We start from the raw sequence: 22641 nt of genomic DNA, 5'->3' as shown, positions 1-22641 counted from the left end.
CTGTGTTTATTTATCTTAAACAACCAATGCACCACCTGTAAAGACATTAGCTAGTCCGTCACAAGGACCATGTGTTTGTGTGAGTTTATTTTTCTGATTGATCCCAAAAATGTCTTCTCTGTTCTCTGGGATAAGCCCAAATATTTCACTCAAGGTGAAACAACTAATGCAGATACATTTTTAAATCAGTTCGCACTGGCTACAGCAAATTTGTGTCTGTTTGTGCCCAGTCACGTTTAGTGTTGGGTAGTAGCAACAATATATGTAGAGAAGCTGCAATATATACTACTGTAGTGTTTTGACCTACTCTTGTTCCAGTAGCTGGGTTCTCTGACAGATATTGACTTGTTTTGTAGTGTAGTAAATTACTCCACAAAATAATGATGATGCATTTGATCCCCCAACAGTTATATAATACCATACATACTGTAGCTTGTAGTGTAGCTTGCTACTTGCAATTAGAGATGGCCTGATACCATTTTTTGCTTCCCGATACCGATTCTGATACCTGAACTTGCGTATCGGCCGATACCGAGTACCAATCCGATACCAGTGTGTCATATATTTTATTATGTTTTAACAGCTGTATACTACTATTCCTGTATGGATGTGATATGATTTCTATCTTTGTTGTCTGTCTCGCTCAGGTTAAACTCTTTGTAAAACATGAACAAACAATGAATGCCACAGAACTTTCTTTTATTATCCAGTTTAACAGTCAGCAGTCGGTTATAACGGAAAAAGAACATAAATAAAGTACTTTAACGTAGATTTTCTTCAGGGCTTTATTAGGTGGTATCGGAACGGTGCATAAACTCCAGTACTCTCTGATACCAGCGTTTTAGGCAGTATCGGAGCCGATACCGATACTGGTCTCGGTATTGGACCATCTCTACTTGCAATAAAAGTGTAGTGCTGCTGTAGCTTTGCTTCTTCAAATGAGGAGTAGCTTGTAGCTTCACTAGTTATATTTTCCAAGTAGTTTCCTCGAACACTGCCTACGTTTTTCCATTGACTCTGTATCCCATTGAAATGTATGCACTATGAACACAGCATTTAAAATGTGCTTTGCATTCAATTTGAACACACATCCCCAAACAGCAAATTATGTGTGTTTTTACACAGATGGTTCATTTCCTTTGTTTAGCTAATAGTTAAAACAAATGCATAGTTTCCAGGGGGACAATATTTTACAAGACACCAAACTACCAAAAATCAGGTCATTCAAAGATAGGGATCTCAAGAAGCTACTGCCCAGTGCAATGGGTGACCTTCATTTATTTATCCAGCAAAGTTGCACATTATAAAAGGTCTACATGTTAACCACAGAACTTTATGGAAATGTGTATTTGTCCCCAACATCACTTGAATGTAAATATAATACAAAAAAAACACACTATTCCTCCTTCTTATTCACAGTCGTTATTTTGTCTGTGTAACTCTATTATCAATATCAATGATTAATACTTGAGGCACTTAAGGAGCTCCATTAGTTTCACATGTCATTGACAATTATTGAAATCTGTACACATTTTCAATCATTCACAAGCACAGAGCGCTGTTAGATCTGTCACGCCGAGGCCAATGTGTAAACCTGTGGTATACAGCTGATAAATTACACTGGGAAGTCTTCATCTTGTTGATAAGTAAGAAAAAAGATTGGGTTCTAAAATCATGCACTGCTCCCATTAAATCGGAAGTCTCGGCTATAAACACCCCCAAAAATGGCCCAAAATTCAGCACTTTGGTTCCTTACCACAATCCATGCTGCACAGTTACAGCAAAAGTCAGACTTGCCTTGAGGAACTAAATGAAAAGTACAAAATGAGTAACAGAGCGCTGGGAGTGTTTTTTCATTTGGTGGCGTAAAATGTGAACCCTCAGGTGTGTATTTCACACCATGACACCACCGTGAGACTTTATTAAACCAGAGGAACTGAATGACGAAACACATTTCTTCAATTGTAGTAATGAAAAAGATAAATCAAAACAAAATGTACTAGTTTCACACATTTACAGTAGAGGCGCTGCTCATTACATGGTCTGTCTGGTTTTGAGGCAATGTCTGCAAAATCCCAGCACGTTTGCACTCAGTTGGCTTACAAACACATTGATTGTCCCGATGGGGTGCTATATTAAAGGTCAGAATCTTAAAAAACTTCATAAGCCATAACTGTTACACTACAGTTTTCATTTAGGTGAAATTCAAAAGGTATAAAGTGTCTCGTTATTGATTTACCACAGCATGCTGCATTATTCCTGGAACTTGTTTTATTAAGCTTATTAGTAGGTACAGTACAGTGGGGGTCCAGGGACATCCAATAGTCCTGTAGATGGTTTCTTGGCACCCCTGGCAAAATAAAGCCCTATTCACACAGGACTAATATTACATGGGGGCTTCGTCCATCCATCCATCTTCGTCCGCTTATCCGGTGTCGGGTCGCGGGGGGAGCAGTTCCAGCAGGGGACCCCAAACTTCCCTTTCCCGAGCAACATTAACCAGCTCCGACTGGGGATCGAGGTGTTCCCAGGCCAGGTTGGAGATATAATCCCTCCACCTAGTCCTGGGTCTTCCCCGAGGCCTCCTCCCAGCTGGACGTGCCTGGAACACCTCCCTAGGGAGGCGCCCAGGGGGCATCCTTACCAGATGCCCGAACCACCTCAACTGGCTCCTTTCGACGCAAAGGAGCAGCGGCTCTACTCCGAGCTCCTCACGGATGACTGAGCTTCTCACCCTATCTCTAAGGGAGACGCCAGCCACCCTCCTGAGGAAACCCATTTCGCCGCTTGTACCCTGGATCTCGTTCTTTCGGTCATGACCCAGCCTTCATGACCATAGGTGAGGGTAGGAACGAAAACTGACCGGTAGATCGAGAGCTTTGCCTTCTGGCTAAGCTCTCTTTTTCGTCAACGGTGCGATAGATTGAATGCAATACCGCACCCGCTGCGCCCGATTCTCCGACCAATCTCCCGCTCCATTGTCCCCTCACTCGCGAACACAACCCCAAGGTACTTGAACTCCTTCACTTGGGGTAAGGACTCATTCCCTACCTGGAGAAGGCATTCCATCGGTTTCCTGCTGAGAACCATGGCCTCAGATTTAGAGGTGCTGATCCTCATCCCAACCGCTTCACACTCGGTTGCGAACCGATCCAGTGAGTGCTGAAGGTCGCAGGCCGATGATGCCATCAGGACCACATCATCTGCAAAGAGCAGCGATGAGATCCCCAGCCCACCAAACTGCAAACCCTCCCCACCCCGACTACGCCTCGATATCCTGTCCATAAATACTACAAACAGGATTGGTGACAAAAGCGCAGCCCTGGCGGAGGCCAACCCTCACCTGAAACGAGTCCGACTTACTACCGAGAACCCGGACACAGCTCTCGCTTTGGTTGTACAGAGATTGGATGGCCCTGAGAAGAGACCCCTCACCCCATACTCCCGCAGCACCTCCCACAGTATCTCCGGGGGACCCGGTCATACGCCTTCTCCAAATCCACAAAACACATGTAGACCGGTTGGGCATACTCCCAGGCTCCCTCCAGGATCCTTGCGAGAGTGAAGAGCTGGTCCGTTGTTCCACGACCAGGACGGAATCCGCATTGTTCCTCCTCAACCCGAGGTTCGACTATCGGCCGAACCCTCCTTTCCAGCACCTTGGAGTAGACTTTACCAGGGAGGCTGAGAAGTGTGATACCCCTATAATTGGCACACACCCTCTGGTCCCCCTTTTTAAAAAGGGGAACCACCACCCCAGTCTGCCACTCCTTTGGCACCGTCCCAAACTTCCACGCAATGTTGAAAAGGCGTGTCAACCAGGACAGCCCCTCCACACCCAGAGCCTTGAGCATTTCTGGACGGATCTCATCAATCCCCGGGGCTTTGCCACTGTGTAGTTGTTTGACTACATCAGTGACTTCCGCCTGGGAAATCGACGACAATCCCCCATTATCCTCCAGCTCTGCCTCTAACATAGAGGGCGTATTAGTCGGATTCAGGAGTTCCTCAAAGTGCTCCTTCCACCGCCCTATTACCTCCTCAGTTGAGGTCAACAGTGTCCCATCCTTACTGTACACAGCTTGGGGGCTTCGTGTGATTTGAAATATGTGATACGGTCAATAAATCTGAGGAAAAACAGACATTTATTAAGTGTAAATTTACCACATGAAACAGAAATGGGGTTAAAAGTACTTTGAATAGAATTCAAGGAATTGTGTGATTGATTTATAAAATGAGTGTGCATTTATAAAATATTACAAAAAATAGGGGCGGGTTTTCAGTCAATCTAATATTTTTGCTCTAAATCTGACCATTTTAAGACAAAAGACTAAATACATTAAAGGTGCAATATGTAATACTGACAGTGTTTAAAATAGTTACTGTAGTACAAATTGAAAATACTGGAGAGAGTCGTCTCCCCCCACCCCCTCCTCCCCAGACTCGAAGTTCACGTTGGTTGCCAGGTTGAGACCGCAGCATCCACAACAATGTTGCTAGACACTTGTCTCACATAGCCAGACATTACTTAACAGCACAGCGGAGTAGCTAACGTTAGATGCTGGCTATATTGACAGTCATAAAAGCCTGTGCTCACGCAGAGCTCCGTACCCAACTGACAGACACACTTTTTTGGCTTAGAATTACGGTAGGAACCGCTAAAAACACAACAACCTCGCCGTCCTCTCCACCCGACGGACAGGCACATTTCCTCGGCTTAGAATTATGGTAGGACCCATTAAAAATAACACTACCATGCTGTCCTCTCCACCCAACTGAACACACTTTATTGGCTTAGAATTACGGTAACAATCGCTAAACACACTGCAAACTCACGGCCCTCTCTTCTCGATTCACAGCCTCCCTCTCTTGACTTAAAATAACTCACCGTTGTCAGCTACAGCCGCTGAACAGGCTACACGTTGTAAACTTGCCTGGTCCTCCAGTAACGTTAGCAGTTAGCAGGGTTAGCATGGCAGCGTTAGCCAGGACCAGTCGGGATCACATTAATGGCTGTGTCTCAATTGTTTTTGCGAGTAACCAACTTGGGTACTATAATTTAATGTGAGTACATGATTGTTGAAATGACATAAAATGCCTGTCCCTTGTAGCCGTGATAAATTAGCTAAGCTGAAGCTAATGCATACCTGTTCAGGAGAAAACCAGCCAACTCGGCGTCCTTTTGGGCTCTAGGCTGTCTCCATCTTTCAAATACATCTCCAATGTTAACCCGAGGTTTGTTACGTCTCTGGTCACACAACTGTTAGAAACGTGCCATTTTTTTTTAGGTTGTCTAGAATCTATTTCCATTGATCCCATTAGTTTGTTTGCTGCTTTCATGGCTGTACTAACTTTACAACTGTAGCATGATGGATTACGTTTTTACAGGTATATCTGGCAACCTGGCCTGGCTGTCAAACTGGGCAATTGATAGACCACAAACAGAAATTCCGTCACAGAGCGAACATTTAAAAAGGAGAAAAAACCGTCATTAGCATTGTTGTCAGAAAACATAGTATTTCAACTTAGCGTGTCTCCTAAATATCTGATGATGCATTGGAGTAATTTTTTTATTTATTACAGTAAATATATTACATTTAAATTCGAATGAATGAATGAATTTTGTATTTTCCACCAAAATACCTTGTGCCAGACTTTAATGTAGGGAGATAATCAAATAAAAGTAAAATATAGTGAAAAACAAATAACATAATAGAACACTAAAAATAATAAATAAAATGTTATTTAAAAAACAACATTAAAATGTCAGAAAAAAAATCTGACTCTATTGCATTCTTGCACTTGTTTTTGATAAGCAAGATACAACAGCTACATTAAATATTTTATATTAAGCACTTGGTGAACAAATCTATCTAAAATAGTTAACATGAAAGCTACAGTAATAAGTTCATAAGGTTACATTTCAGCACGTTTATCCCCTGCATACACGGGAACTTTTTTATCCCTGAGTAGTTAGACAATGAAGATTTGCGTCAGTAGAAACCTTTTATTTCCTGGGATAGAAATACCAAAACGTTTGTATAGTGTTTAGCATTACTTGGTGGATACCAGTCAAGTTTTCAATGGCCCTCATTTGCCATAGCTGGTTGTAATTTAATAAAGTACAGTGATTTGTTAAGTGTACCCATGAGAAGCATACTGTATGGTCAGTGCAGAGACAGATGGTACATTAGTAGCGCAGTGAATGTTTGTGTGGAAATGTTAGTCATTATTGCCTTGCAGTTAGCTAATTAGTAATAAACCCCTGTAGCACATGGTGCATGTGCATTTACAGTGCACTAAGCCTGTAGGCTTGTTCCCCCTGTCATCAGGAGTTATTATTAACTCTCAGCAGTGTGTAAGTGTATGTGGTGGAGCAACCGTCGAGGCTCTGTGGGCCCGAGCAGAAATATGGACAAACAAATGTATCAATTTTTTCTCCCATGACTACCGAATTACACCCCCGCGGCGGAAGAGAAATCAAGTTATTAAACTTCTCCTCCCTTTCTTTCAGCTCCACTCTCACAGTTCCTATTTCATTCTTTGTTTCTGAATCTGGTTTAATCTCTGCTTCACGCTCTTGGTACATCTTCACGACCTTTTTCAAAGCCCTTTTTGTATCTGTCATACAACTCCACCCTCCACTCCCCTCTTCTCCTTCCATCTAGGCTATGAAATATTGATGCAGAGTAAATGACATCAGTAGTCTGTTGCAGAGAAATGATGCCATCCAGCCTCTAGGTCTATCCTGGCTGTTTTTCTCATTATTTTCCCCCCACTCTTACGTCTTCGTAATGCCTCCATGCTTTATTTATGATAGTTTGTGGGCTCAGTTTTTTTGGCACCTCATCTCTCCCTCTTTATTTCTTTTAGTTATTTTTTTAATATTTTGTTTCTCAAGATTGTTGGGCAAAAGCGCATGCTTTCTTTCTTGACATGGAAAAATTGACAGGGATACAGTATTTGTACTCTGTCTCTTTAACAATTGTTTGTGTGTGTGTGTGTGTGTGTGTGTGTGTGTGTGTGTGTGTGTGTGTGTGTGTGTGTGTGTGTGTGTGTGTGTGTGTGTGTGTGTGTGTGTGTGTGTGTGTGTGTGTGTGTGTGTGTGTGTGTGTGTGTGCCTAAATTCTATTTGGCTGTTCGTACTCTATCACCTACTGTGGAGAGCAAGGGAAAACAAGGCCCAGGGACAAAAACAGATGAAGGAGGTGGTTTGTGTACTAGATATGCATATTGTTAGTTTTCCACCTTTGACAGCAATCAAAGAATATTATAGAATTTAGGGAGAGAAAAGCAGATCTTAGAGCCTGTTAGATCTTTGGTGACTGCTTTTTGTAAAGAAGAAAGAAGATTGATGTAAAGGAAAGAATGAATGACTTAAAAGGAATTATTTGACCTTGTCAATCTTTTATCAACTGTTTTGACGTGTTTATCCAGCTTTAATATGAAAAATAACCGCAGAATTCACAGTCATAAGTGATGCAGGGAGATAATGAGCTAAGTCCCTATGACATCTGGAGCCTAGTCTGTTTCACTGTTGTTGGCATCCAGCTGCATACAATTTAGGGACATTCTATTATAAATGGCTAATGTGCAGTTTAGACGAAAGTACAATGTCTTTCTTTCAATTGTTCAGAACACAGCTAAAATGAAAGTGTGTCCAAACTTGTGACTGTTACTGTATCTTAGTGGCATCAGCATAAAAATTGAGGAAATGGATGATGTTTTGGATTTGCACCAGCTTTTCACAAGTTTGAAATGAGCCTATTGGTAGCATCATTATTTACTAAATTTAGATTCACACTTCATCACTAAATTGAAACAGATTGCACCACATAAATCAGTTACTACAATAAGTTGTTACTAAATTTTCACACCTAGCATTTGCCAGGTGTAAACTGAATCAACGGCTAAAACTAGCATTAGCTTGCTAAACCCATTTAAAGTGAGGAGTTAATGGGATATTTCTGTAAAGTAAGTAAACAACTGAGATTTAAAATAACCTTTCACAAAAAATATACAATAATAATAATAATAATATACATTTAAATTACAAAACTTAATGCTAATAACTTCAGACTAAATTATTAAATTAGGTTAGCATAATTGGATGTTTCACCCTGAATCTGAATTACATGAATACTTCCAACTTTGAAAGTCATCCCAAGATTTAGTAATGACGAGGTAAACAATTGGCTAATAAAGTAACAGAAAATTTAAGGTCTCAGTGTTGTAATGATTTCTGACTCAAACAGTCCTCATTCATAAAATAGAAGAGTTTACCGTATAGGACACTTGTTCAAGAACCATATAGCAAGAAAGGGGGATTTTGATAGAATTAATTATTAAAATCAATAGGGTCAAGTAGTGCTAGCACTTTCAGATTAGGTTCAATGAAAGCAATTTCTAAGTTGTAGAACAAAGACACTGACTCCATTAAAATTGTCCTTCAGTTATCTGATATGTAGAATATTCAGGGGACAGGATGGAGTTTTCATTTCCTGAATCATTTTAGACAACACAGAAGAGGGACAGTGAGTGAACTTATCTGGAGAAGATGAGTGTGACATACTGACTGTAATTTGTTTTGTGAATTGATTTGTTGCTTGTTATCAGAATCTTTCAGGTTGAAGAATTCATTGCATTGTTTAAAGTATCAATGCAAGGACTTACAATATTAAAAAGAACTTTGGGCGGTTTTCACTCAGATATTCTCATGTTTCCAAGGTGCAGCAAGTAATCTCGGGTTTGTTTACCAAACAATAGGGGTGGTTAGTACCACAGTGCGATAATTAAGATTAAATAACCACCCTTTCACAACTTTTCCCAAAGCTGTTAAGACACAGTTCACAGCACATCATTATTGTCGCACCACTGTAGTTTGCACAAAGTCATTAATGATATTTCACAATTGTGTTAAAGTCTCTGCAATCTAATCAGATACACAGATAAGGCAGTAATTTAATTTGAAAGCAATAGGCAAAGGGAGCATCATCAGCAAGAAAACCAGCAGTTAATTGCCTGCACATGAGTGATAAGTAATTATTGTTGCAATGTTTCCCTGATGCACGATTCAGTGTGGTGCAGGCAGCAGTTAGAGAAACAACCGACATCACTGCATTAAGCATACACATGAGGGATAAACTTAATAGTGTCTTTTGTCATTACTGTACCAATTGAAACTGCTGTTCAGAGGACAGAGTTTAGGGTCCTAATGATAATTATGTCAACTTCAGAATTCACACATATCTAGACAGGCTGTATCCAACAGACACTGTAGCATCAGAGCCTGATCAATAAAAGTGAATCACTAATTTATGTTTGAGATCATCTGTGTTATCTAAAGGGATACTTTGCCGACTTCCATCCTGCTCTGTGTCATCTTTGTGTGGGCAATGTGTGCAGATTAACAGTGTGTGGCTTCCCTTCGTGGCGCCAGTACACGGAGCTCGGAGCAGCCAAGGTGTGCTCACACCTGGCGGAAGACACAAAATGACACAGATCTCAGAGTTGTGACCATGGAGGGGAAGCCACACCGTTCATCTGCGCACACTGCCCACACAGCTATGACAAAAAACTGTATTAAAATGAGCAAAATATCTCTTTAAGAACAGTAATAATGGAATTTAATTTCATTTATTTAGTTATTTATTTAACAGGGAAAATGTTCATTAATCAACAGCAAAGCAACTGTAAATGAGCCATATTTAGCTCAGCAGGCTAATTTTCATCTGTTCTCCCTGGCTAGTTTAAAAATGGCAACATAAAAAAATGCACAAGTGACAAACAACACATCATCATACAACAAGCAATATGACAAAACAAATCTGCAGGCAGGCAGCAAAAGTCAACTGGCATTCAGCAATCTAATGTGCACATATGTGGTTATCAATAAGCCAGTTCTTCAGCTGACCAGTAAAAGAACGATAAGTATTTACTTCTCTTATCTGTATTGGCAACATATTCCAGTCTTTAGATGCTGTTACAGATAACGCTGACTGACCAAAAGCACTTCTTTGAGTGGGAATGTTACAGTCCCCTCTTGTGGTGCCTCTGGTAACCTGAGATCCTGCTCTCTGAACAACATATGTTTTCAGTGGTGGCGGAGCAGTGTTGTGTAAGATCTTATAAACTAGACAAAGGTTACTATATTTACTTAGGTTTTCCCAACTTAAAAGTGTATGTCTATTTAAAATTTAACAGCTGTGATAACTGTTGAGTTTCTGATCAAGAACTTTTAGAGTATGTTTATAGTTTCAAATGGTTTCCTTGTGGATTTGTTAGCCTGAGCAAAGCTAGTCAAACAATAAGTAAAATGTGAGATAATCATTGCATTCATATACATAATAGCAGTTTTAAAGCTGAGTGATTGTCTGACAAATCTCAAGTTACTAAAATGTAATCTAATGCTTTTGTATATACTTTTTACATGAGATTTGAAGGACAGGTTTGAATCAATCCAGACACCCTGATACTTGTTTTTACACACAACTTGCAAGTTTTGCCCTGATATCAATACATCTAGGTCAGAAGTGCTACATGGTTGCTTTGAAAAGAACATACCAACAGTTTTACTAAAATTGTATTTAAGACATGATTTGTCAAGCCATCTTATAATATGGCTCATTGCACTGGTACGTTTAGAGGCAGCCTGCTGCTTTGTGCAGCTGTGCACATAAATCACTGCATCATTAGCATATAACTGTATTTCTACATCAGGACAAACCAAAGTCAGATCATTAACATGAAGGCTGAACAACAGTGGCCCAAGTATATAACCTTGTGGAACACCAGCGTAAGTTTTATAGGCACTAGATTTAGGAGTATTGTTATTTCCTTTAAATATGATTCCATCCAGACTTGAGCATTATAGAATCCATGCAATAGCAATCTTTGGCTTTGGAAATCTTCAGTCTTTTAATTATCCTTACTACCTCATGCTCAGAGATGTTTCTTAGAAGTTTACAGTCCACTAGAACTTTTTCATCTAACTCAGTGAAACTTTGAGTAATCTCGTTTACAGAGTCTGTAAAGTATCTGTTAAAGGTTTCAGTGGATCCAGAGTTATTTTCCCATTCAGATTTAACTGTAGTTGCTTTGATGATCCACTATTATTTACACCAACTAACTTCTTAATATGTTCCCAGATTTGTTTGGTGTTACCTCTGGCCTCATGAATAATATTGATAATACTGCTTTAGCCTTTCTCAGTTATCTGGTAACCCTATTGCATAGAATAGTAAACTTTTGATACTTTTTCGCTCCTTCATCACGTTCAGTATATCTGTATTCAATCAACCACAGTTCTTTTTATTCTTATTACATGGGAGTATATTTGTAAACTTTTGTCCACAAAGTTTGAATTGGGACCGGGGCACTGATGGACATCCCCGGAGAGGCGCAAACAGAGTGTAATGATAAAATGCTTGCTTGCCTGGTATTTCACTCTGTGTTTCATCTGATGTTGGCATGGGTAGATGAATGTATTGAGGGTATCTTTTCCATAGAGCTTAATACATTGGTTGCAGTTCAAAGCCATTGATGCAGAGGAGTCGAGCCCGTCATAGATATGAATATCATTCATTAGAAGGGTTGGACCTGTTTATAAAAATGTTAAATGCAAGGTAATTTGAGAACTCAATTTTTAAAATGTGTGCGGATTAATTAGTTTGTTTGAATGCGGATCACATGTGAAAGCCATTTGTCTTGAAAAAAGAAATTATGTCTTTTACTACTTTTTAGCAATGCCACAGATATTCACCGTCCGTAGAGGATACAATAGAATAGAATATTGGCTTTGGTGAATTTCAAAATGTTCACTTGATGTATCGGCACATGTTTGTACAGATACTCATGGTTCCCAGACAATGTATCCTAATGATGATGACCTATAGCTTTTCCTTATCTTGAAAACTGTTGGATGGATGAAGATTATTGCTTTGACATGCTAGCCTTATCATTGTGATGTTAACATTCTGATGTCAGCATTTAGCTCAAAGCACCACTGTGCCAAAATATAGCATATAATAAGTCTTGTTACCAAAGAAATGGTCTCAAAGACAAATTGTCAACAATGAGGCCTGTGGAAAATCCTGAGTATCCAGGACATGGTTTTGGAAAAAGACATTGCTTTTGAGGTTTTTCAAATGCTTTGGGCATCACAAATACAGTTCTATTCAGAAAAGATAATGGATCCCGTGCAGAACGCCTAGTTACACACAGGAGTTTTGAAGAATATTGACACCAACCTCTCAGAGTTCCGTAATCTACTTTTTTTGTTGTTGATGTAGGAGTCCTTCTTTGGTCAGCACTTGTGAATACTGTGCAAGAAGCAATCCTACTTTGTTGATACAATTCTACTCTCTTCCATTGTATTAGGGTGTCAGCAGAATTTCCAGATATGGTACCTCAAAACCTGGCTACATAAAATCAAAACTTTCTAAGCAGACCCTTTTAAAGCAGGGGCTTTTGGATTTAGATTAGAAGACAAAGATGTTAAGCCTTACCTTAAGGAAAATTGGAAGTGTAAAGAAAGCCTTACCACCACACTTTCTATCTACTGTGGGCTGAAAAAATAAAGTATCCCCGAGGCGAGGCTCCTTTTTATCCAGATTTCCACAATCATAAAACTCTCTACATTATAATTTTTTTTAGCAGAAGACATAATCGTGTGTGTGTGTGTGTGTGTGTGTGTGTGTGTGTGTGTGTGTGTGTGTGTGTGATACAGCATTCTTTGGTGGTAGATTGTGTGTGTTCCCCACTGACTTCATCTTGGATGTTGCCACTGATTGGGTGATTGGCTCACTGGATGGAGGGAAAGGAAGAGCAACAGACCCTTCTGATCTTTGTCACGGAAACCGTGTAGCAAGCAATACAGCTTTATCGGCCTATTGTCAGTACGCTGGAGCCTCTGACATGCATCTACACACACACACACACACACACACACACACACACACACAGACAGTCATTCAAATTCCATTTGAATATGCCCACACGGTTGCTCTGATTTGCAGCTGTATGCGGACTCACAAAGTTTACTCTCCCACTTCCCGTACACACAAGCCAACACACTGCCTAACTCATGTATCCAGAAGCAGAGATTTGCTCTCTTAATAGAGCAGCTAATCGCTCTGAAAGCACCTATTTTGCATGCAAATTCCAACCTCTCTCTCTTTCTCTCTGTATCTCAAAAAAACACCTTCTTCTGCAAACACTCACACACACCCAAACACACACACACACAGTGATTTGATCTTTGCATTTGTCATTAGTTTACATTTTACCCCTGGAACACCAGTGTGTCTTGGCGACATTCAGAGTGCCCTTGTGACAAGCAGAATGATAAGTGAGACAGCAGAGATAAAGTGCTGTGTGTGTGTGTGTGTGTGTGTGTGTGTGTGTGTGTGTGTGTGTGTGTGTGTGTGTGTGTGTGTGTGTGTCATCAATGTCAGGCACGTCTGGCCTGTGCTTGCATAATGCTACAGTAGGGCACCTCTTTCTACCCAGCGGCAACAGTTGCTAGGGTTACCAACAGGTCGGCCACCACAGCGATGAGGATAAATGAGCTCAGGGCTCCCATCAGCCCCTGGGTCTCACTCACTCTGCCTTTCTCTCTCTCTCCAACACACACACACACACACACACACACACACATACATGTTCTCCTGCATTCAATCCTGAGAAAGAAAGTACCTGTACTCAAGCACATGACTAAACACTCATATTTCACAGCCCATCACACACACACAGTGCTGCATATACACCCTGCGGTAACGTTCTTCTCTCTCTCTCACACACACACACACACACACACACACACACACACACAGACACACACACACACATATACACACTCAGTTGTTTATTTCCATTACCCAGCTTTCTGCGGTATTTTCAGTGCTCCTCTGCAAAGCACAGGGTTGCTAGTTTGACTCCAGCTTTTCAAACAGCATCTGCAGCCTGTCAGTTATGAGCTGCAAGCTCTTGAGTGCGCCACAGATCCGTCATTATAATGATCATCTGCTCTGACATCTCATACATCACATCCCCCGCACTCATTAAATGTACTGTAGTCGCTCCTTTAGTCACACATCATATTTTTGTCCATCTGTCTCACGACAATGTGGCTGTATCACACTCATGATGTGATGCATGGGTGATTATGTGTTTTGCATATTTCATTTCACCTTCTGTGCACACTGTTGCGCAGTTGAGAAGTACAAATAAGTGTTGAAGATAATAACCAACTGGACACTATTGTTAAGATACTATTTGTTTACCATTCTTTCACTGCTTCTGTATTTGTGTTGTACACTTTTGGTTTCTTCATTACTTACATTACTGTGTTTGGAGTGTACACTGAATATCTTTATTTTCTGTACTGACCGCTCTCCTGTCGCTTCTGGTCTACAGGACGACGTAGATGTGGAGGATGACATGACTATTAGAGAGGTAAGACAGCCGGTCACACAACACGTACACACCTTACAACCAATTAGAGTACAGCAGTTAATCAGAGTCCCTCAGCCAATCAGAAAACAGCTCTTTGACAGTTAAACCTTACACTGTAAAGTACTAAAATAGCTCTGAAAAAAAGAAACCAGCCCAGTGTTCGTCTGAACTGCAACAAGTGGTGACATTGAGGAAAACTTGACATGAATTTGTTTGCATTTATGTATTTGTGTGATTATTTATATTTTTTCATTGAAAGACAGTATGTCATATACCTTCTTTAGTTAAAGGGTTTAGTTCTTCCATCGGTTTTAGAAGATCATTTAGTTGTTAGAAGTTATAATAGTATAATAATGTCTTCTTTGGTTCTGGAGAAGACATAATCCTGATGATGTCATAAAGATCATCAAGGTTGGAGACTACATTTAGAACAGAAAGCCTGCGTTACAAACTGGGTGAATTTACTTTCTATAATGTGTGTGTTTACCAGCAGGGAGAGTCTAACAAGGGGCACTATTGAGTTGTATTATGGGAAGTGTAGGATCCAGTGTTTTGATCGAGCTTGATCCATGCTAGGACTAAAAGTTACAATATCATAGCCCCTGTTTTGACAATTTCTTCAAATCCCATGAAAAGACTAAAACCAATAAATTGTCAGTCTATCTGGCTGTGCTTTCGAACTTCCCTACCTTGTTTGTTGCACTCAGCCTCAAATCCATTAGTTTCAACTGAGTACCTTAAAGTTCCCATGGCATGAAAATGTAACTTTATGAGGTGTTTTAACATTAATGCATTCCCCCAGCCTGCCTATAGTCCCCCAGTGGCTAGAAATGGTGATAGGTGTAAACCGAGCCCTGGGTATCCTGCTCTGCCTTTGAGAAAATGAAAGCTCAGATGGGCCGATCTGGAATCTTCTCCTTATGAGGTCATAAGGAACAAGGTTACCTCCCCTTTCCCTTTTTGCCCACCCAGAGAATTTGGCCCACCCATGAGAGAGAGACATCTTGGCTTTCAAACAAGCAAAGTGACAGTTGGTCAAGGCCACAACCCCACTCTCCACCTTTCCCCCCCTCTCTCCTCCTCAATAGTTACAGACACAGAAATGGCACATCCTACGGAAAGTTCATTGTGGGACTGGCTCTAGTGGCTGTAATTCTGCACCAAGTCTGAATTTCGGGAAGGAGACTTCAGATACAGTATTAGGGGACCACTAAGGTCTATATAAAAGCATCCAAATAGCCCCATGTCATGGGACCTTTAAACCATTTTCAGTCACCTTTTGAGTCTGTTTTCAGCTGCAGATTAATCCACATTTGGTGCTCTAGTGAATATTTCCGTAGGCAGTGTACATGGGATTTAGTCAAAATAATCTACAGTGTGTGTTCATGGTAAATGAAGCAACAGGTCAGCCAGTGCAACTGTGTGTCTCATTGATGCATTTTATATACTGAGTTCTATGGCACAGGAGAATAAGATGTATCAGGCTTTGGTTTGGTTGACAATCAGAAAAACATAGATTGACTCTTGTCAATCAGTCTTCAAAAACCTGTATTTGTCCAACTCAAATCTTGGTTTGGCAGTTCCTGACATCACACCTTGACAGGCCTGACTTTTCAGATTCCTCAATATCCCCAGACGGGCCGATTACGCTGGAGTCTTATATTTTTGGATATGACATCATTCATAATTCATCCATCAACAGCACCTCTCATTTCCTCTCTGTCAGCAGCACATTCCTCACACTGTCTCCCTCCATCCCATCTTTTTTGTCTCTCTGTATCACTCATTGTTCACCTCTCATACACCTGCCATGTCATTGCTTCTCGCTACGTCTCTCTTCCTTGTTCCCATTCACCTTCCCCACACTCCATCGTTGTAGGCCTCATATGATTTATAGAGTCATTCAGTGCGGTGCACGGTCCGCTGATTGTCTATCAGAGGGAGGTGATTTGTCAGGAGGTGGTATGGGATTATTTGATGCCTTTGCCTTCTGATTAGGGACTGACACCAGGCATAAATACATCTTCTTTTAACAGCATCTATTGTGCACGCTGTCACTCCAGGTTTTATAGTCAGACAATCAAACAAATGTTTGATTTGCCAAAACAACAGGGTGTAACACTGGGGGTCAACCTTTTATTAAAGATTAAAGTCAAGTCAGTGTCATCTACCTCCCGCTATTCCTCAGTGATGTTTATCTCTCATCCCTAAACTCTCTCCTCCTCTGTGTGTTTTGCAGATTACAGAGTGGGAGGAGAAGCAGCTTGATGAGCAGGTCAATTTCAACAACTGCAAGATTGACCCCGCCCCATTCCAGCTGGTGGAGCGCACATCGCTGCATAAGGTCTGATTGTAACCTGTCTGTGTGTGTGTGTGCGTGTGTGTGTGTGTGCGTGTGTGTGTGTGTGTGTGTGTGTGTGTGTGTGTGTGTGTGTGTGTGTGTGTGTGTGTGTGTGTGTGTGTGTGTGTGTCTCATACTGAAGCTGTCATCGCTACTAGGTGTGTCTACAAGTGCAGCAGCACATATTGGTAGATTTAGGAAAGGTATGTTTATTTGTATAGGATGTTTCAACAACAAGGCAATTGAGAGTGCTTTACATAAGGCATTAATCCAATCCAATCCAATCCACTTCATTTCTATAGCACATTTTACAAACACAAAGTTTCCAAAGTGCTTCACAGAAGACTCAGAACATAAAAATATATATATATAAAACATAGAAAGAATAAAAGAAAGAATAAACACCACAGTGGACCACATAACTCACACAGAGTTAAAAGCCAAAGAATAAAAGTGTGTCTTTAGACGTGCCTTAAAACACTCAACTGTAGGGGCAGTTCGGACATGGAGGGGCAGGGCATTCCAGAGTTTAGGTCCAACCACAGAAAAGGCCCTGTCCCCCCGAGTCTTAAGTCGTGACTTAGGGACCACAAGCTGGTGCTGGCCCTCTGATCTCAGTGTCCGCGCTGGCGTATAAATTTGGATGAGGTCCTCAATATATGTTGGGGCCAATCCATTCACAGCTCTAAAAACAAACAATAACATCTTGAAATCAATCCTAAAACTAACAGGGAGCCAATGCAATGAGGCAAGAATTGGAGTTATATGCGCACGCTTTTTGGTTCCTGTTAAAAGTCGGGCTGCTGAGTTTTGGACTAACTGTAAGCGTGAGAGTGCGTTTTGATTTATACCGATATAAAGTGCATTACAATAGTCCAAACGAGAAGAAATAAAAGCATGTATAGCTTGTTCAAAACTGCTAAAAGACAAAAACAAGATTTTAAGACAAGATTTTAGAAAAACACATTGAAAATAGTGAAATATAATACAAACCATAAAAGAAAACCCAAATAAAACAGTAGAGTAAAAATCTAAGTGCTGTGCAGAATATGCATATGTGCTCCCAAATTTAATTGATTAGAATGCAGTGGTTAACAGAATTTTTCAAACAAAGGAAAAAAAACAATTACAAATACATTATGTTTTAGATGTCTAATTACTGATTGTCACTAAGTAGATACCTACAGTGTCCTTCAAATATGATTTAGTGATCATGGTTATGCCCTGAAAGATCAAGTCAACAATTAAGGTATGTTTTTATACAGTGGTCAAACAGCTAATTAACACACTTAAAAAAAGATAAAATGGACTGTGGTAGAGACCATGTTGTAATCCACCACTAACTTCTGTAACTCTAACCCAAATTAAAACAAATGGACAACATGTTTTAGACCTTTGACATACAGTTTTCAAGAATTTATCACATACAGGTACACACAGGTAGGGAGACACCATAAAGTTCCTATTACACTAAAAACATTAAGTATTGGTGTGATACTATCTTGATCCCCCAACACAAACCGAAGCACAACAGAATTGAACTGCCACCAGTTCAGATACTCTGGATACTCTTGGTGATGCTGTGGTGTGATTGAAGCAGCCCAAAAGAACACACACACACACACACAAACACACACACACACACACACTTAAGCCAGTTTTCCCCTACTGAGTGAAGGAGAGTAAAAGTGCAATATACAGAAAGGAGCTGTAGCTCTTGAGAGCTTGTGTTGATTTAGTTTTCTTACTGCAGCACCCTGAAAGAGGCAATGTCTCCAGCACACTTACATTTCAATGTTGAAACAATCACTTCCTACCAAGCACACACATATAAACACACACACTAACTCTTTCTGGCTTGCCAGCAGATGTGGCAGTGCCTAATGTCCCCCATTTATAATGCTACCTTTTTTTTTTCTCTCTCTCTCTCTCTCTCTCTCTCTCTCTCCCCCCCTCTGTGTGAATACTCTTTAAACATTTAAGAGAGGGATCCTGCACCAATCCATCTCGCTCCCCTCCCTTCACTGCACACTGCCAAAAGCCAATACCACGCACAATCTCCTTCAGCATATTAAACACCGCCCGCCGCCATTGCTGCTGCTGTATGCAGCGTGTGTGTGTGTGTGTGTGTGTGTGTGTGTGTGTGTGTGTGTGTGTGTGTGTGTGTGTGTGTGTGTGTGTGTGTGTGTGTGTGTGTGTGTGTGTGTGTGTGTGTGTGTGTATACGTGTGTGTATACGTGTGTGTATACGTGTGTGTGTACGTGCGTGTACGTGCGTGTACGTGCGTGTACGTGAATTTGTTCTCTCTACATCTTGCCCTGCTCTCTTGCTCGGCCTCTCTTGATCTGGCTACCATTTATCTCAAGCTGTTTACTGTTGTTGTTCTGTGTTTGAGTGCAAGCACTTATGTAACGGACAAATCAGTTTCTTTGATATTTAGAAGTATTTATTATTAGTAGGAATGAATCATCTCATTTTCGAGGGGGTCCTTAAAACAATAAAACATTAAAAAAATTAAGCTGCAGCTGGTTAGCTTAGCTTAGCACAAAGACTGGAAACAAGGGGAAACAGCTAGCCTGGCTTTACCCAAAGGTAACAATATCTGGTAGCACTTTATAATAACTATCCATAATTCATCATTTATTAAGCATTAGTTAACTATTAGTTAATGGTTTGTTCATTATTACTTATTAATTGTTCATACATAGTTCATCATGAGTAAAGTGTTTGTTCACACAATTATAAATGGTTTGTTCATAGTTAATAAGCCTATTAGTTAATGTTTTTTTCATAATTATTAATTAATTGTTCTTACATAATTCATCATCAGTAAAGCATTTATTCACATAGTTATAAATGGTTTGTTCATAGTAAATAAGCTTATCTTGAAAAATATGTTACATGATTTATACTTAACAAATAATGAAACAACCATTTGGAAATGAAATAATTTTCCCATTATAAACCAGTTACTAACTATTGCTAAATGCTTTGTTTAGGGTTTTAAGGTTTATCAGTATATTTTTTAATATTTCCTACATAATGCATTAACCATTTGTAAATTAAGTAATTTTACCATTATCAACTAGGTACTCAGGAACGTAAACGGTTGTTTATAACTAGGAAGTTAATGATTAACAGACTATCTAGACCTACATTTGTTCATGTCTTAAATAAAATGTTATGATTTAGAAAAAGGCCTAAACTAATAGCTTGGGTGTTAACACATCTGTTACAAATACTTACCAATAATGTAATCCATGATTAACTCATGAGTTACTACTGGTTAGTTAAGTATACTGTGTGAGCCCATCTAAAGTGAGTACTTTCTATGCTTTACAAACCATTTATAAATGAGTTCCAAAGGCTAACAGAACCTGGACACACACATGTATTGCTCTATTTGGACATGCCTTCAGAAATATGCCTATGGATAGTTAGTGTTAATACATCTTTAACAAGCACTTACCAACACATCAATCCATGATTAACTCATGAGTTACTACTGGTTAGTTAAGTATACTGTGTGAGCCCATCTAAAGTGAGTACTTTCTATGCTTTACAAACCATTTATAAATGAGTTGCAAAGGCTAGCAGATACAACAGAAACACAAGTAAAAAAAATATTTGTAACCCTTATTACGATGTAGTAAGAATGTACATTTATGAAATAGCTCGTAGTAGTGTTATGTAGTTGATATCAATGTGAATTTGGACCAAAACCAGAAGAAAACTAGATTGTTAAGAGCCAGAGAATTGAACATCAATAAAGAGACTAGGAAACCAGGATAAAGTTTGAGAAGTGTATTAATATACACAGAAACATGGGCTCACATCATTTAGTCAACTAATCAGTAGTAACTCATGAGTTAATCATGGATTGATGTGTTGGTAAGTGCTTGTTAAAGATGTATTATTACAGTAGTAACTCATGAGTTAATCATGGATTACATTATTGGTAAGTATTTGTAACAGATGTGTTAACACCCCACCTTTTAGTTTAGGCCTTTTTCTAAATCATAACATTTTATTTAAGACATGAACAAATGTAGGTCTAGATAGTCTGTTAATCATTAACTTCCTAGTTTTAAACAACCTTTTTACGTTCCTGAGTACCTAGTTGATAATGGTAAAATTACTTAATTTACAAATGGTTAATGCATCATGTAGGAATTATTAAAAAATATACTGATAAACCTTTTACATGGGCTTACTTACTATGGACCAACCATTTACTAACTGCATTTACAAATGCTTTACTGATTAGAATGAATGTAGGAACTATGCTTTACAAATGATAAACAAATAAATTACTACTAGTTTGTAGATAGTTTATAAAGGGAAAATTATTTAATTTACTAATGGTTTTTGCAATACTTAGAAAGTGTCAAACTTCTATTTATAAACATAACTTCCGAGAGCCTTATTTACTATAAACAAACCATTTATGAGTGTGTATACAAATGCTTCATTCATGAGAATTAACATAGGAGCAATGCTTTACAAATGATGAACAAAGCATTTAGCAATAGTTAGTAACTGGTTTATAATGGGAAAATTATTTCATTTACAAATGGTTGTTTCATTATTTGTTAAGTATAATTATGTTCTTACAAACATATTTTTCAAGATAGGCTTATTCACTATGAACAAACCATTTATAACTATGTGAACAAATGCTTTACTGATGAATTATGTAAGAACAATTAATTAATAATGATGAACAAACCATTAACTAATAGGCTTATTTACTATGAACAAACCATTTATAACTGTGTGAACAAAATACTTTACTCATGATGAACTATGTATGAACAATTAATAAGTAATAATGAACAAACCATTAACTAATAGTTAACTAATGCTTAATAAATGATGAATTATGGATAGTTATTATAAAGTGCTACCCAATATCTATTTACCAGCACCTCTAGAGCTCACAAATTAAACGTACAATATGTAATTTTCTGCCGCTGGGAGTCTCTCAATGTATGGTAATCACACTTTTAATGACGTTGTGAAGTTGCATGGAATTATGGAAGTTGTAGTTTTAATTGTTAAACACTATTGCTGCCGATTAAAATGCATATTGCAATATTCTGCAATATAATAATAATAACGTATTACCTTTTTTCCAACTTAAAATTTTTCCCAATTTCAAATGATGTCCCCAAAGGAAAATTTTGTCGACATCTGTTTTATCTAAAAATATACATTTCTCTGTCTTATTTTTTATTTTTATTTCATCTCACTTCAATTTTATTGCTGCAAAATGGGATTGTCAAGCAGACAGACTGACCAACACATAAATCATAAAAGATCGATACTTGACATCTGTGTATCGATACAGTATTGCCACGAAAAATATCGCGATACTATGCTGCATCGATTTTTTTCCCCCACCCCTAGTGACCAAGCAAGCTAACATTAGCTAGTAGCTGAAACGACAATATCACAATATATTTCACTCGTCAATGTCACCTTTTGGATGTTTTAAACACCGGGGTGAAAGGGGTTTGTTGTAATGTTACTCAACGATGCTGAAAGACAGGTGTGGGTGGAGATGGCTGGGGGAATCTCCGGTCCGGCAAGGACGTCCGATGGCCGGTGTTTTGCAGCAGAAGATCTCCCACCTGCCCTGAATTATCTCCCCTTCACCGGATGCGTTAAAGTTGAACTCGTACGACGGTTCCTATCCGACAATCCAGAACAGACATTGAACTATTGACATTATACCGCTATAGCCCATTAAACCGACCTGACATATCAACTTCCTGGGCAATTTTTCTCCACGCAGCAGCCTTTCTGTTTATATCTCTATAGCCCTCAGATGAGAGGTCATAGAG

The 22641-nt window shown here is 39.4% G+C and overlaps 1 protein-coding gene across 3 annotated transcripts in view; it reads left to right on the top strand.

The window, feature by feature from the left end:
* The window catches only part of LOC114552224 (chloride channel protein 2), a 160366-nt gene that overhangs the window by 131182 nt on the left and 6543 nt on the right, over window positions 1–22641 (top strand). For all 3 annotated transcript variants that reach the window (XM_028572872.1, XM_028572871.1, XM_028572870.1), the window contains 2 exons: window positions 14416–14454; window positions 16694–16798. In XM_028572872.1, coding sequence (XP_028428673.1) covers window positions 14416–14454; window positions 16694–16798 — 144 coding nt within the window. The remainder of the gene's footprint in view (window positions 1–14415; window positions 14455–16693; window positions 16799–22641) is intronic.

Source organism: Perca flavescens, chromosome 3 (assembly GCF_004354835.1).
Source record: "Perca flavescens isolate YP-PL-M2 chromosome 3, PFLA_1.0, whole genome shotgun sequence".
Lineage (NCBI taxonomy): Eukaryota > Metazoa > Chordata > Actinopteri > Perciformes > Percidae > Perca > Perca flavescens.
This window is presented reverse-complemented; position numbering and strand designations above follow the sequence as displayed.